Source organism: Brachyhypopomus gauderio, chromosome 13 (assembly GCF_052324685.1).
Source record: "Brachyhypopomus gauderio isolate BG-103 chromosome 13, BGAUD_0.2, whole genome shotgun sequence".
Taxonomy (NCBI): Eukaryota; Metazoa; Chordata; class Actinopteri; order Gymnotiformes; family Hypopomidae; genus Brachyhypopomus; species Brachyhypopomus gauderio.
Genome location: NC_135223.1, coordinates 4,458,001 through 4,474,170, shown reverse-complemented (window position 1 = coordinate 4,474,170; position 16,170 = coordinate 4,458,001). Strand labels below are relative to the sequence as shown.

At 43.5% G+C, this 16,170-nt stretch overlaps 2 protein-coding genes and 1 long non-coding RNA gene across 3 annotated transcripts; 1 reads left to right on the top strand and 2 right to left on the bottom strand.

The window, feature by feature from the left end:
* Positions 1-2,394: 2,394 nt before the first annotated feature.
* LOC143473955 (uncharacterized) lies at positions 2,395-4,340 on the bottom strand. The gene is made up of 3 exons (XR_013120660.1): positions 4,166-4,340; positions 3,113-3,285; positions 2,395-2,543 (listed from the first exon to the last, which is right to left on the bottom strand). It is a non-coding gene; the product is annotated as an uncharacterized LOC143473955 (long non-coding RNA).
* A 203-nt stretch (positions 4,341-4,543) lies between these two features.
* LOC143474030 (protein kinase C delta type-like) lies at positions 4,544-11,196 on the top strand. Its single transcript, XM_076971291.1, has 13 exons — positions 4,544-4,679; positions 5,316-5,411; positions 5,597-5,764; positions 6,458-6,588; positions 6,857-7,021; positions 7,258-7,349; positions 7,513-7,575; positions 7,684-7,822; positions 7,941-8,129; positions 8,294-8,419; positions 8,590-8,738; positions 10,483-10,654; positions 10,885-11,196. Exons 1-13 carry the CDS (start codon positions 4,544-4,546, stop codon positions 11,194-11,196), a joined length of 1,938 nt encoding a protein of 645 aa, XP_076827406.1.
* On the bottom strand, positions 9,049-13,511 carry LOC143474028 (uncharacterized). The gene is made up of 2 exons (XM_076971288.1): positions 12,143-13,511; positions 9,049-10,290 (listed from the first exon to the last, which is right to left on the bottom strand). The coding sequence occupies exon 1, from the start codon at positions 13,509-13,511 to the stop codon at positions 12,183-12,185; it is 1,329 nt and encodes a 442-aa protein (XP_076827403.1). The 3' UTR covers positions 9,049-10,290; positions 12,143-12,182.
* Between the last annotated feature and the right edge of the window lie 2,659 nt (positions 13,512-16,170).

Here is a 16,170-nt window from a genome sequence, read left to right as displayed (position 1 = left end):
GGGCATTCTGACCCATGGGCAGGTCACCTCGGACACGCTAAAACTCAGAGCAGAATAGCGAACCGATTCTACTGGCCACGTCAGCAGTTAGACATAATAGAATTCTGCAAAGCATGTCCAGAGTGCCAGCTAACCGCACCAAAAAGAAAATCAGACAGACAGAGTACCCATGATAAGCTTACCGGTTATTGACGTCCCGTTTTCACGGATCGCCATGGACGTAGTAGGTCCCCTATCCAAGAGTCAGAGCGGCAAACGCTATATTTTAGTAATTGCTGACTATGCAACGCGCTATCCAGCAGCATTTGCACTAAGTAAAGTGAAAACACGCCAGCTGGTTAATGCCCTTCTACAGTTAATATCCAGAGTAGGCATACCACGTGAAATACTCACAGATCAGGGAACAAACTTTATGTCCAAGCAGCTTAAAGACGTCTTTGCGTTAATGGGTATAAAAGGCATCAGGACGACCCCCTTTCACCCAAAAACTGACGGCTTGGTTGAGCGCTTCAATAAGACCCTGAAGTGCATTCTTTGCAAGTTTGTGTCAGAGACTGGCTCTGACTGGGACAAGTGGCTCCCATATGTGAGCCTTTATTCCAAAGAATAAAGAATAAAGAATAAAAGATGATAAAGCTAGGGGTGATTGAGCCATCCAGCTCTGGCCCATCACCAAGACTCTAAAAGACACGTGATTGATTATAATGTTGTATTTACCTGTTCCGGGATTCTCAGGGGACTGGTGGCCCATCCAGCTCCTCCTCTTATAGTGGCCGAAGGGCCCTCGGCCTACTGAAGGAGGGGAGGGGGTTACAGTTCCTGGAATACCTGAGGACGGAGTTGTATGCAACAAATGGACATATTAATTATTATTCTTGTCATAGTAGTGCACTAAATGTAAAATGTTATGTATATATTGTGTTACTGCAGTAATGTATGTATGTCATGTTTGTGTTTGTAGGTAACCCCTGCTAGTAGTAGTGGTGTGTCCCAGCTTAATTAAGGGGAGGGGCTACTAGTATAAGAGGCCTTCCTCTCAGAGGCTAAGGAGGTTGAGGTTGGTTGGTTAATGTTGGTTGTTTGATATTGGATGTTATTGTGTTGAGCCCAAGAAACGTAGGGGCTAGACTGGCTGCTGATTGCCAGCGCTTACTGGAAGTACTGCTTATAAGCCTTTGCGGGCTTGAGTACTTTTTATATGTTTGTTCTCCTTTTATACAGTTTTTCTTTTCGTTTACTAGTATTGGTGATTTACTCCTTTGCTGGAAAACACAATTAAAACACCTGGATTGGGAACACCAATGTCTGTATTCACCTCACTCTCTGTAGTGAACCCACCTCCATATTCACCCACTCGTAGTACCACGCTCACAGTATGGTTTCAATGGGTGTTCATAATGTGACCGGACTGTGTATACTATTTTAATCTTTTCTCTTTGTTTTTGCCCAATCCAGAAGCTAACACCAATTGATGAGCTGATGAGGCCTGCTTTCCTGCACAAGAGAACACAGATGCTGGAAGATGATGAGAGAGAGACCCAGCATATTGCACGTCTAAGGGTACATGTGGAGAGGATGATTAGACGAATTAAAGAAAACAAACTATTTGACACTGTAATACCACTCTCCATCACAGGAAGTATCAATCAAATTGTTACTGTGGCATGTCTTCTCTCCAGCTACCAGAATGGTCCTCTTGTCAAGAAATGGGCCTCGGATGGTGGAAAGGGCTGTATGAGTACAGATTGGATAACATTTGCTCTTTCCCAAGAATACTTTTTACATTCATGTACAGGGCTTTTTGTTATTATTTTAGAAATGTTACTGAATTTCCCCTGATGTTTCCCTGCTGCAATTAAGGCTTTCATGATTTGAAGTAGGTTTACTAAATAAGGAAAAACAGCAGGGCAATGGTACTCCAGGACCAATGTTGGAAACCTGTGGTAAATATTTAAGGGTGCATATGCATGTTATCCATGTGTTTACTTTTCATGTACACTTCCTGCAGTTTGAACTATGACCACTTACTTTTTGTAAATAGTTACTTCACATCTAATGGGCTTCACTTTTAATGTTTAATATTTAATATAAATGTTTCACTTGTTTGTACTTAAGCTTGACGAAATGTAAAACAATGGCAAAGTGAAGGAAAATAATTTTATTTTGAAACAAAGTGCTTGTGATTTGTCTATTGAGTTGTTTTTTAAAATATCAGAACTGTGCCAATGACATTCAAATGTTTTTCTATTCTACAGATCCTTATCAGGGTTATAAGAACATTTTAAACAAATACAACAATATATACAAACATACAAACTGAGTTTATAGATATCTGGGCATGTATATGTGAAAAAAGAAATGGTCCACCTTTTGTTTAATGGTGTTAATTACCTGTGCATCTCTCAATATGCGCTGCACCAACATGTCCTCCTCAGCAAAAACAACAAAGTCACACCAGTCCATTCCTGTGATGAGCATCTGCCCCTGGATCTGTCAGTAGTAGTTATGATGACGCTTCAGCTGCAGTGTGCCCTGCTTTGCTTCTAGGTAAGAGCAGTCAACATAACTTACAGAGCAGAGGATCCTAATGATCAGAGATATATCTACAGAGATCACTATTTATTTATACTCATACTGCTAATGTGCATGGTTGAATAACTCAACCTATACTGTGGTATTTTATATTCATTTGTATGTTACTGTAATGATGCATACTAAAGTTTGTTTATGCAAAACAGTACTTCCGTTATGGTGAGTAGGTATAATTATTGGCCACTTTAGTTGGCACAATTCTTTTCAGGCCAGCTTTGTAGTTCAACAACTAAAGATCATTCCATTTCTCTGCATAGATTGATTGTCTTCACTCAACTCATTTATGGCCCAGACCACCCCTGAGCAGATATTATATGGGTGGTGGATCACTGTCAGCAGTGCAGTGGTATATGTGCTTTTTATTTTTAAAATCAATTACATTTTGCAGTCTTAATATCCAAGATGATGTCTTTGTAATTTAAAATAATTAGTATATGACTGTATTCTGTGTTTATTGACATTTTTCATAGCACCCTACATTTTTACACAAATGTACAAAGTTTAGAATATTATTACTTACCAAAGTTCTTGGCTTGTGCCATTGCTGCTCACTCTCTGTGCAGCTCAGGACAGGAGGAACAGCAGGAACTCTTAGTTGTGAATAATGTGCAGTTTGATAAAGCAATGCCACCACATGATTGCACAAAGTTGTCCCAGCAACACATGAGCAGGTCTCGAATCATCTAAAGAAATCTGCAAAAATACAAAATGTAGCAAATACAATGAGAAACAGTATCAAGTGCAATTTAATAAAAAAAACTGTTTACAAAATAAAATCAGCCAGGAAAGGCTATATAATTAGAATACACTGTCACTAATAGTCTACAGTGTTGCCTAATGTGGCCCTCATTTGACATAAACAATTTACCAGCTTCAATAGTATTTACAATAAAGTAAATCAGGAAACATCTGAACAAATACAGTTTCTGGGGGTTTTGCCTTTAACATTCACTTTTCCTGACATTAAGTCATACTCACATTGCCAGGTAACATTACTCAAAACATTACTCCACTACTTACTTTTCACCAACAAAATGTTTTTAATCCCCATAAACATAAATCTAAAACAACATTCATAGCATCTATCTTCTAAAGCACTGTCACCCTACACTCGAGCCGTGTGGCTTCTCCGACTTCTTCATCGACCTAAAACAGGTCGCCCTCACACACATCTCTCCTGTCACCTGATCTTTGTTCAACACTAAAATGCAAATAAAAGAATAGACTTAATCACAGTATGTGTTTAATAGTGAAGTGAGATAACTCAGTCCTGAGACAGGTTAAACAGCAGTCTCCGGCGCGGATTCCGTGTTTGTAAACAAATACGCGTCGGCGAACACCGTCGAGTTGCGCTTTGTTTACAAACACAGATTCCGCTATTTAACGGAATGTCATGGCCGGGCTAAACACAGGGATCCGCCGGGTTTGTGTTGATCTTGAGTTTAAGCTCTTACGAAGTTTAGTGTTCAGACACGACCAGCTAGCTAACAAACACACACACATACACACACACACACACACACACACAATGCTAACGTTTAGCTGTGTGCTAGCGCTAACACGGAACACTCACCTTCGTAGTTGTCAATATAACTAGATATGTACATCTTGAAATCTTTCTCTTTCTCGCTCGAAGAAGCCGCGGCATGTGTGTCTTGACGATCCGATGAACATCGTTGACCGTCACCCGAGGGAGGTCCTGCAAACAGCGCGTGTAAAACGTCATTGTTGACGTGTCTCTGCAGTCGCGCCCGAGATAACCGGAAATGATACTGCCGGTATATGCGCATGCGGAAGCGTCACGTGCACAGAGCGAATAAAAAATATATATTCCCATAATTCCACATGACGTCATAATACCTGCTCTGTCGTCATAACGACGGCACAACAAATGAGGGTATATATAAAATTGCATGTACAGTATAATTCCATATCAGTCCACATAAAGACAATGAATTGGGAAGATATTAAAAGGTGTTGTCTCTGGTGCTGGTGCATCGGCACCCAAGATTTGGATGACACAGACACAGAGGAGATATACGGAGGAACAGAACCAATACAGGAGACCGAAAACACCCATGGCCTGAGTGAGTAAATGAGTACAATGGTGACAACTTATTTTGGGGCATATATTGGGGCTTATTTTGTTCTTTTAACACAGCTGAATTTGGTGTTTATTGGTAAAACCAATAAGTGAAAAATAGAAAAAAAAAACTGATAATTTGACAGGTTGTCTGCCTCAGGTTGTTCTTTTAACACAGCTGAATTTGGTGTTTATTGCTAAAACCAATAAGTGAAAAATAGAAAAAAAAAACTGATAATTTGACAGGTTAATTTTTATGAAGTCAGTGGTGTTGCTATGGCAACATACCAACAAACCCAGGTCCACAAATAGTCTCAATATAAATCAAATAACGATTCAATTACATTTGTGTCTTTCTTCTTGGCTTTGTATATTTATTGATTAGAAAAAGTATTTGAAGGGATTTTTTAATGGGTTGTGTATACCGTATTTTCTGGACTATAGAGAGCGCACCTCAATATAAGCCGCACCTACCAAGTATTTTTAAATGGAAAATGTTGTATAACCCGCACCGGGCTATATGTCGCATATATCTACTGCTTACCTAATGCTTATATTAACACAGTTCAGCTAAAAAACATTGACCTGTTATTACATTGTAACATGTACTTAGGACTTGTTGAAAAAATCTTTTTTGCAGTAGCACCTTTGAATAACAGTATTCTGGATGAGGCCTGTGAGGAGCTGCTCCTCGTTCTACTGGACGAGACTGAGGACTCCTATAACCCATCTCTAGGTGACCAAGACACATTCATACAGAATATCAATTTGATAACATATTTCATAATTTGCTGACATCAACGTGTTCAGTAGCTATTCATATCAGACAAGCACACATTAACACAATTCAGATGAAAAACATTCACCTGTTACTTTCATGTAATATTTAATTATGGCTTCTTGAAAAAATCTTTTTTGCAGTAGCACCGTTGAATAACAGTGTTCTGGATGAGGCCTGGGAGGAGGACCTCCCCATTGTCCTTGATCAGATTGAGGTCTCGTTGAACACAAGTGCTCTGGACGATGCCTGGGAGGAGCTGCGCCACGTTCTCCTGGATGAGAGTGAGGACTCCTACAACGCATCTCTAGGTGAATCTCAAGTTGATAACATATTGTAATTTGCTGATATCAACATGTTCAATAGTTATTTTCATATAACTCAACTCAACTCAACTTTATTTATAGAGCACTTTAAGAACGGCAGCCGAAACAAACTGCTGTACATAAGAATAGAACATTAGACATAAAACAATTAATAATAATAAATGGATAAAACAATATTAACTAAAGCGGTAAAAGGAATCAATAGAACAAATCAAAGAATTAAACTAAAGCAGTAAAAACTAAAAATATACAAAGTCTCATGCTGTGTTTAAAGCCAATGAATTAAAGTGGGTTTTAAGACTTGTTTTAAAAATGGGCAGTGAAGGGTCTTGTCTAACATGCAGTGGTAGGTTGTTCCATAATCTAGGAGCAGCAATGGAAAAAGCTCTATCCCCTCTGAGCTTACGCTTTGCGTTACTTTTGGCGTCTCTTGCCACAGGGCATATGGTGTCACATGCATCCCTGTAGGGAAGAGCAGGGCTGCCTTTGTAATTCACCCAATGATAGAAAATATTTATTACAAAAAAAAAAAACTATATGCACTTGAACTTGGGTTAGACCAAGTGCCAAACTAAAGTGGCTAATCTGTGTGGCATCACCCAGAAACTACTGGCTGAGGTATTCACCCAAGTTAGCTAGATGTCTGGATGTGTAAAAATGTACTGTACATCTCTGTAGATGCATCTCCATGTGGTCGTCTTTGTGAGGGTTCGAGTCCTCGCCCCCTGTCCAGGATCAGCCACCAGACACACATCACTGTGGAGCACTTCACCTTTCACAGTGTACTGGGCCAGGGAAGCTATGGCAAGGTAGAGTCTTCCCCTTCACGCGGCTCCCGCGTCCTCCACACACACACACTGACTCTGTGTCTCTCTTCACCTCTCCTGACTATTCACTTATCATTTTTACATGTCTGTCCTTTTGCCCTTCTATTGTTAAATACTATCTCCACAAGAATAGACCAAACAAACTCTATTCCATCAAATCTTCATATTTCATGGATGTGTGTGTATGTTTGTTTTTTTTTTCTTTCACTCTGATCTGTTTGTCTATTTCTCTCCCTTGGTCCCTGCTCAGGTTTTTCTGGCTGAACTAAAGGGCAGCAAGGATTTGTTTGCTGTGAAAGCCTTGAGGAAGGACGTGATGAATAATGTAGAGTTCACCATGGTGGAGAAGCGGGTGCTAGCTCTGGCATGGGACTGTCCCTTCCTCACCCACCTTTACTCCACCTTTCAGACCGAGGTAGTAAAGAACAAATTAACGGTTACATTATACAGTTGCTCCACCTCTCAGTCAACAGTAATGGGGTGTCCAGCAGGACTCTTTTGTATAGGCAGTAATTAACCACACCAGGCATTGTCACAACTGTTTACTGTACCTTATACTTCATGGAGTCACTGTGGTATTTAGATGATTGTTGAGTCACTAATTCTGCTTGTACTCATACCAAAGTGTTTATGGCATTGTCTGCATGTTAGGAGCACTTGTTCTTTGTCATGGAGTACCTGACCGGAGGTGACTTGATGTTCCACATACGGGAAACAGGATACTTTGACCTCTACACAGCCACGTGAGGCAACACACACACACACACACACACACACACACACACACACACACACACACACACACACACACAATGATGTTTTTTTGTATGTCTTATATAAATATAAACGTAGGTTTGTGTAATTATAGTCCGGTCTGATGGCTCCTGGTTTGTTTCTTTCTTCCAGATTATATGCAGCTGAAATTGTGTGCGGACTCCAGTTCCTTCATGGAAAGGGCATCATCCACAGGTAACACACACAAACAAATCTACATGGACATTCTGTACTTTCACCTTTACTGTCCTTGTCTACTAAACCACATTTTTGCCACATTTTTGAATTTCTCTCCTGCATTAGGGATCTCAAGTTGGACAATGTGATGCTGGATGGAGAAGGTCACATAAAAATTGCGGATTTTGGCATGTGCAAAGAGAATGTTTTTGGAGACAATCTTGGCAAAACAATCTGTGGGACACCATACTACGTGGCCCCTGAGGTATGAGATGGCATCAAATGAATTTGACATCGAATGTTCTCACCTGTAGCAATGTCAATGTAATTCAGTATGCCCTGAATGTGAATGTGTGTGCATGTGTGTGTGTGTGTGTGTGTAGATCATTCTGGGTGAGCGGTATTCATTCTCTGTGGATTGGTGGTCATTTGGTGTGCTCCTATATGGGATGCTGATTGGTAAGCCTCCATTCGATGGTGAGGAGATCGATGATGTTTTTGATTCCATCCTTATGGACACACCTGACTTCCCTGACTGGATCACTCTGGATGCCAGAGACATGCTAGAACGAGTAAGCATGCACAAAACCACACCTGATGACACATTAATAATAGTAATAATAATAATAATAATAATAATAATAATAATACTTCACAACCAAGACATGAATAGACACACTGAGATATTTCTATTATGAATAATATTCTTGCTTTTGGTTTTCTTCCATGAACAAAGCTGTTTGAGCGAGACCCTTCTTATAGACTGGGAGTTGTGCCTAATATCCGAGGTCACTCATTCTTTGAGATCATTGACTGGTCTGCTCTGGAGAGGAGAGAAATCAAACCCCTTTACGTGCCAGTGGTATGAGCTTTCTTTCCATCTCTTTCCATTTCTTACAGTCATCTCATTCCTGTTTTTTTTTTTTTTTACTTTTCATACTGTATGCTCCTAGAGCAAATTGCAAAAATACAGATACTGAAAAGCAGCCTCTGTTCATCATGTGATTTGCTTCTATTCTCCTCCAACCACAGAAATCATCCAATGACGGTGGCAACTACGAGCAGGAGTTATTAAACGACCGCCTGTCCATGTGTGAGAAAGGCTTGATTGGCTTAACGGACCAGAGTGCGTTTGCTGGCTTTTCATTCGTCAACCAGCACATGGAGCATCTCCTGCAGGGGTGTAAATAAAAAAAATGTAAATGTGCCATATTTTGTCAATTGTGATTTTTACACCCCAATCGAAATTTGTCCTCCGCTTTTAACCCATCTGTGCAGTTAGAACACACACACACACACACACACACACACACACACTAGTGATTACTAGGGGGCTGTGGATCACACATACCCAGAGCGGTGGGCAGCCCTAGCCTGGCGCCCGGGGAGCAGTTGGGGTTAGGTGCCTTGCTCAAGGGCACCTCAGTCATGGCCCCTGTGTTAGAAATTCTGAAACCCTTAAATGGTGAGCACAATAAAAGTCAGAAGCAGTTGGGTTAGATAATAAAGTACAATGATTTATTTCAACAAAGCATGGATTAACCCCTGAGATCTCCGTTACAAACACGCCAGGTGTCTGTCACAGAGAGAGCTCAGAGACCCCTCTCCAAGAGATCCCTGTTCCAAACGCACAAGGCGTCTGCAAAAGAGAGCTAATTCCCCATTCCGAACTCTCATCTTTTATATGTTTAATCATCAATACACACGGTGCCCACGAGGTGAACACGAGGTGATCAACCAAATGCGATTGGACAATACATAGAATGAATAACACTGATTTGACAGATGCATGTGACGCATGCCCCCTCCACGCTCAGCATCCTCGTGATGTCATGACAGACTGAGTGTCGCCGTAGTCCCTTCCAAGCAGAGATTTGGCATCTCCAGCGAGGTCAGTTTAGGAACACCAGAGGAACATCAGATTAGGCCTCAGCCGAGGCCAGAGAACACACACACACACACATCTGAGGCCTACTGAAGTCACGAGAATGGCTTCAGTGCCATGATTAACACACGTATATGTAAAAGATCTCTAACACCTATCCCTAATGTGTTTAATGTATACTAAGAAAGCCTGACATAAATGGAAATCACCAAATTTCCACCACATTTCCGTCCTTTTTGTCCTTTATGGACAAATTACATCAACTACAGATCATTCCAATACAGGCTTTCGATCGTAGCGTCACTTACAGGAAGTACATGGATGGTCAAACAAATTACACCTGATTACAAACAGATTACAACATTGTTCAATGAAGTTAATCAAACCAAATCATCATCATTTTCAGTAAATGAATCAACATCAGGTGGTAGATTTGTGGCCTTGACATCTGTCCTCATCGTGAGGTCCTCAGGTTTTAGCGCCGTGTCTGCAGCCTGCAAGACACAACTCCTCAGAAGTGACAGCAAACAGGGCACACAGAAAACCATCAACAACAATCACCATTGAGCTCCATCACCGGATGAGCAAGAGCACAGGGTTCAGGGTGGGTGATCGTTGACCCTTCTTGACAGCCGTTGTGCTTGGAGTGCGGGTCACGCCCTATCTGCACTTCCACCCACTCAGCTGAGGCGCCTGAACACCCTCCTTTCACCCTACAGAAGCTGGGATGCTTCAGGACTGCTCTTCGTCTGCTCAGGTACTGGAACCTTCTTGCAATGGCTGGCGTGAATCCACGTTCCATGTTGTGCTGTGGACCTTAGGTAACGCCTCTTTCACCGCCCTGTGAACTTGTGACAAGACAGAGGACAGGTTTGCACAGTAAATCAACATGGCATCATTGCACTCGTTCGTGGTCGGTGCAGAGGGTTGTTCTCACCCGATGCCTGTATTTGGCGGCCTGCCAAATAAGATCTCATTGTTATCATACATCCCCCCTGTTGACACATGATCTTCACCGTGTGTCAATTGTGCATACACAGGAAACATGCTCCCAGGAAGAAACGGTTCGTCACTGGGCCCAACCCAAAGGCCCCCCCCGTTCCACCGCACCCGCCCGCGCTGCCCTACAGACAACTCAGAGGCGGCTGCCGTGTCCTGGAGCTCGCTAATCTCAGCTGTTGGGGAAACAACGGTGTTATCAGCACACAGAGCGTACATGTTGTCCAAATTCTGCTTAAATGACTGCCCAGCCGCCTGCTTAGCAGCCACACCTGCCCATTCATTACCCAGAAAAAAAAACAGAATCTTTATCGTTAGTATGCGCATCATATCTACACACAGCTATTTGTTTCGGGAGGAGGATGGAATCATGAAGTTCAGCAAGTAATTTACAATGTGTGATCAACTTCCCAGAGGAAGTGAGAACCCCCATGTGTGTCCAGATAGCCCCGAAGTCGTGCACTACTTCAAAGGCATACCCGTTGACCGTGCGAATCGCCACTGCTTCACCTAGAACCACTCAGCATGCCTCAGCCAGAGTCACCAATCCAGCTGCCCGCGCCGAACCGTGCTCTGGCAGCGGTCCAGATTCAACAGTGCTGTGTTGCGAAACCACTGCATACCCCACACAGGTTTACTCTGCTGCTGGGTCACGTGATGCCAATCCGTCCACAAATAGCTCCAGACCCCCCTCAGGTCTGGCCTTGGGGAATAGATCTCAGTCACCACTTCTCATCTACTGTTTGGACAAATGAAAGTACAGAGTTAGGCGAGCCCAATGTTAGGGATGTTTGCAGCGCTTGTATTTCAATGCAGGAAAACTTAAAATCAACCCAAAACCTGTGAGTCTGCATGTGCCGGTACAAAAAAACAAGGCATTAGCCAAATCAACACCCCAAAACCACTTCCTGTCAGGTGGGCCTCGTGACAGAGTTGTATAGGGATTCGGTACCAACGGGGCTCTCGCTACCACAGCTAAATTTACCGCCTGGAGACCTCTTATCAATCTCCACTCCTCCGGTACACCAGGCCTCCTAAATTTTCTCTCAGGAAAAAATTGGAAATAGCACATGGAACAATTACCCCCCCCCTCACCAATGTCTCAAAGACTGGTCGTATCCCCTTGACCGCTTCAAGGGATACTGTGGTTTACAAGGCCTGAAGTCAAACTTAGGTGTGCTGCACACCGACTCACACTCCCTGATTAAGCCTACGTCACCCTTTCCCTTTGGACCACAGAGTCTGCGGGACTCCCTCCGGTCCCACACACACACCCTCTATCTTTGGACAATGGAATGTTGGCAACATGCCCAGATACAACTGTACTCCTCTCCCTACCCTGACTACCCAATTCAGTGGTTTAGAAAAAACGTCCATTGATGGACTGTACCGCACACCGTCACACCCACTCCCCAGTCATGCGCACACACAAACATCCGTTTCTCCACCAACATTTCACCCTGCGCTGTCTAGCTGAACCAATCAGCAGCAATATTTGTCTCACAAAACTGCATATGTCCCCCAGATGAGAGTTCCCCATTAATTTGCGTTTAAAGGCAAAAGCATTTCTTCATTGCAGGGCATACTTTTTATTTTTATTTTTTAATTTTTTTTTTTAAGATAATAGAATAAAAACAGTCTCAGTATGAGTTAGCGGAAGCATTTCTTCGTTGCAAAGCATAGGAAAAGTTTGTGTCTTACCTGACCCTTCCGGAACGTCACCAGTCGACCCCTCCGACCGTCAGTCCCCACCTTGACTTTGCTGACCTTGCTTCTCCCGCTTATCCTGTCTTCGTGGACACTCCCTTGACCAGTGCCCTTCTTTTCCACAGATGTAACAAGCGTTGTCGTCATCATCTCTTCTGCGGTTCTTCACCTTTTTAGTCCTCTTCTGCCCTTTCCAGTCTTTGCCTTTTCCATCGCCTCTCACCACTCGAACCATGAAAAGTTGTGTTTGTCGCGGTTCTTTGGCTTGCTTCCAGAGACTCACCCTTTTCCGTCGCTTTTCCGCGTGGATAGCATGCTGCACAATCACCTCCATCTTGGCTGTCTCCCACGTGATGCAGGTGTCCTTCAGCTTCTCGGATATCTCCGGCTTCAGACCATTGATGAAAGCATTCCGCAAATGAGCCTCATAGGGTGTGACTGGCCCATTGTCCATCCTGTCGGGCTTGTCCATGCCGCAGTGAGCATCATGCACCTGGGTGAGCCGACACAGGTACTCCTGCACAGTCTCTCTGTCATCCTGCTTGCAGTTAGCTATTTTGGTTAAATCCATAACAAGGGGAAAGGCATCCCGTATTGCTGAACACAAGTCCTGTAACATTGTCCGATAATGTTCGTTACCTTCATGTGACCACTCACTGTTGACCAGCTGAATGTTTTTTACTGACCAGTCCATCTGGATCCTTGCAACCTCTACTCCCAGTTTCAGGCCCAGGAATTGGTGCAGCTCATGTGACGTCGGCCTGAACTCACGGCAAAACATGTCCAGTTCATATGCAAACTTACGCCCCCCAATGTCACCAGGGTGCTTGAGCTGCTTCATCACTTCCTGTAAATCTGCAAAAGTCCATGTTCTCATAACAAGCATAGGCCCATCCTGACCCGCCACTTCCACCATTGGGCACATCACCTGATCGTTGGTTGTTTCCGGAGGTGGGGACAGGGACGGCTCGCTGACGTGGACCATCCGTCCTTGGCTTGGTCCGGCTGTTGCGTCTTGCCCGTCTCGCGATCTCGTGTGCAGAGCCACTGAGCTGATTGGACGTGCTGGAGGAGGCTTGTTTCGTCTGACTGGTTCCTGGGGCTTGACGTCGGTGGGGTTGGGTGGGGCCGTCGGGACGGTTGGGGGTCGCCTGAGACATCCGTCCAGGTCTGGATCTGCAACACACTTAACAGACTGGAGATTCTGAAGTTCCTGTCGAACCTCATAGTTAGTTTCTGTTTGCAATTCATAATCCCGCCGTTTCGCCTCCCTCTCCCACAAGTCAAAAGCCCCCCAATTTACTTTAAACCCATCATTTTGTTCCTTTATCAAACTTTGTTTTAATGCTGCAATTCGGTTCATGTTAAAACTCCCTCCCTCTGGGAAATCACATTTAGTAACCCACATGTGAAATTGTTTTAGACTTTCGGACCCATACCATTCTTTCATGTACCTTACTATTTATCATTTGATAAATATATAGATAATACTACTAGGATAGCTTTTCTACATCTCCGCAACATTGCCAAATTAAAAAATGCATTATCACAGGATGATGCAGAAAAATTGGTGCACGCCTTTGTTAGCTCTAGACTAGACTACTGCAATTCACTACTGTCAGGATGTTCAAATAGGAATCTAAATAAACTTCAAGTAGTTCAAAATGCCGCAGCTAGAGTTCTGACCAGAACTAGAAAATTTCAGCATATTAGACCAGTCCTATCAGCCCTGCATTGGCTCCCAGTTAAATTTCGTATTGATTTTAAAATTCTATTATTAGCATATAAAGCACTACACGGGCTTGCTCCTGAATACCTCCAGGAACTTATTTCCTACTATGAACCCCCACGTCAACTAAGATCACAGGGTGCTGGTCTGTTATTAGTTCCACAAATTAACAAGGTAACAGCAGGGGGAAGAGCCTTTTCTTATAAGGCCCCCCAGCTTTGGAATAATCTTCCTAAATGTGTCCGGGACTCTGACACAGTCACAATCTTTAAATCTAGGTTGAAAACCCACTTATTTAGTCTAGCATTTGATAATTAATATCCCCCTTAGATAAAGGTACAGATCCAGGGGTTCATAGACGAAGGGTTTTATGGTAGACTGGGGTGCTGGTGCTGTCATCCTGTCACTGCTCGTGGTCACTCAAGTTTGTTGACAGTGCAGTGGACGGATGCCATTGTCTCAGAATGCCCTCAAGCTAGGCTGTAATAATTTAACTTAGTGCCGGAGTTGCTGCCACACTCCAGAAATGTTTATAATTTTACCTGTCCTGTATATGTCCTCATACAGAGCTAATTTTCCCTGTTTCATTTCTCCACATGGCTGCCCGCCTGCTTGAGGTATAATGAGATGAGGAGAGACAAGCGATCCATCCTGGCCGGCCACCTCCTGCCTAACCGGATGCCTACACCATGATGGACATTATTACATCTTTTTCGGTCTAAATGGACATTATTGCATCTTTTACATTCTGTCTACATTCTGTCTATATTGTTGTTGTTGTCATGGTGACCGGTGTCGGCCAGAGGAGGATGGGCTCCCCCCCTGAGTCTTGGTTCCTCTCAAGGTTTCTTCCTCATGCAAAAACTAGGGAGTTTTTCCTTGCCACTGTCGCCCTTGGCTTGCTCACTGGGGGCTAGGACTCGGCACTTGTAAAGCTGCTTTGTGACAACAACTGTTGTAAAAAGCGCTATATAAATAAAATTTGATTGATTGATTGATTGATTGACTCTAGGATGTGCGCGCAGTATCTCGCTGATCTCACCGTCAGTACGGCTACTGGCACATCCACCCATTTTGCTGCTTCTGAAGACAAATTACAACGCTCCCCCACACAACACACTCACGCAGAACCTGACTCTCACTCTCCCTGATACTCTGGTCCTCGACTCCCAGCCGAGGGTGAAACACTCAATCGCTTAGTTACCCCGCCCGATAACCATAACAGTGTATACACGCACCAGGAGAGAAGTCACCACCTCTGCACTAAGTTTATCTGACAGTTTGTACTCACCGGGTTTTAGTTACTTTAACTGTTCGTCTGTTCCTGGGAAAACTCCAACGGAATTTGTCGTTGGCTGACTGAAGTAAGGCCTTCAGGAGCTAAGCGCTTAGTCTCCCCCTCAGGTGTGCCGTCCTTAGTCGTGGGGTCCCATCTGGGGTGCCAAAATGTGTTAGAAATTCTGAAACCCTTAAATGGTGAGCACAATAAAAGTCAGAAGCAGTTGGGTTAGATAATAAAGTACAATGATTTATTTCAACAAAGCATGGATTAACCCCTGAGATCTCCGTTACAAACACGCCAGGTGTCTGTCACAGAGAGAGCTAATTCCCCATTCCAAACTCTCATCTTTTATACGTTTAATCATCAATACACACGGTGCCCACGAGGTGAACACGAGGTGATCAACCAAATGTGATTGGACAATACATAGAATGAATAACACTGATTTGACAGATGCATGTGACGCATGCCCCCTCCACGCTCAGCATCCTCGTGATGTCATGACAGACTGAGTGTCGCCGTAGTCCCTTCCAAGCAGAGATTTGGCGTCTCCAGCGAGGTCAGTTTAGGAACACCAGAGGAACATCAGATTAGGCCTCAGCCGAGGCCAGAGAACACACACACACACACATCTGAGGCCTACTGAAGTCACGAGAATGGCTTCAGTGCCCTGATCAACACACGTATATGTAAAAGATCTCTAACACCTATCCCTAATGTGTTAAATGTATACTAAGAAAGCCTGACATAAATGGAAATCATCAAATTTCCACCACACCCCAGGCCTGGGAATCGAACCCACGACCCTCCGGTCACAAGACCAGTTCCCTACCACCAGGCCATGACTGACCTGGACAAGTGATGGACAACCTGCTCCACATCTTAACATGGCAGAAGAAGATACAGTACAAATGTGTGATTAAACTATACAGCCAGTGTTTTTATGTGTCACTGGCTCTCCCTTCTCAAAATAAAACCTGTTTTTTGGGCATGGTCTGGGGGTGATTCACA

Bases quoted from the DNA above. Each gene is read 5' to 3' on its own strand.
- LOC143474030 (XM_076971291.1), top strand. From the start codon at position 4,544: ATGAATTGGGAAGATATTAAAAGGTGTTGTCTCTGGTGCTGGTGCATC. The intron at 7,576-7,683 runs GTAACACACACA...CTCCTGCATTAG, and splicing joins GGAAAGGGCATCATCCACAG to GGATCTCAAGTTGGACAATG. The intron at 10,655-10,884 runs GTACATGTTGTC...ATGTGTGTCCAG, and splicing joins GTGTTATCAGCACACAGAGC to ATAGCCCCGAAGTCGTGCAC.
- LOC143474028 (XM_076971288.1), bottom strand. From the start codon at position 13,511: ATGAACCGAATTGCAGCATTAAAACAAAGTTTGATAAAGGAACAAAAT.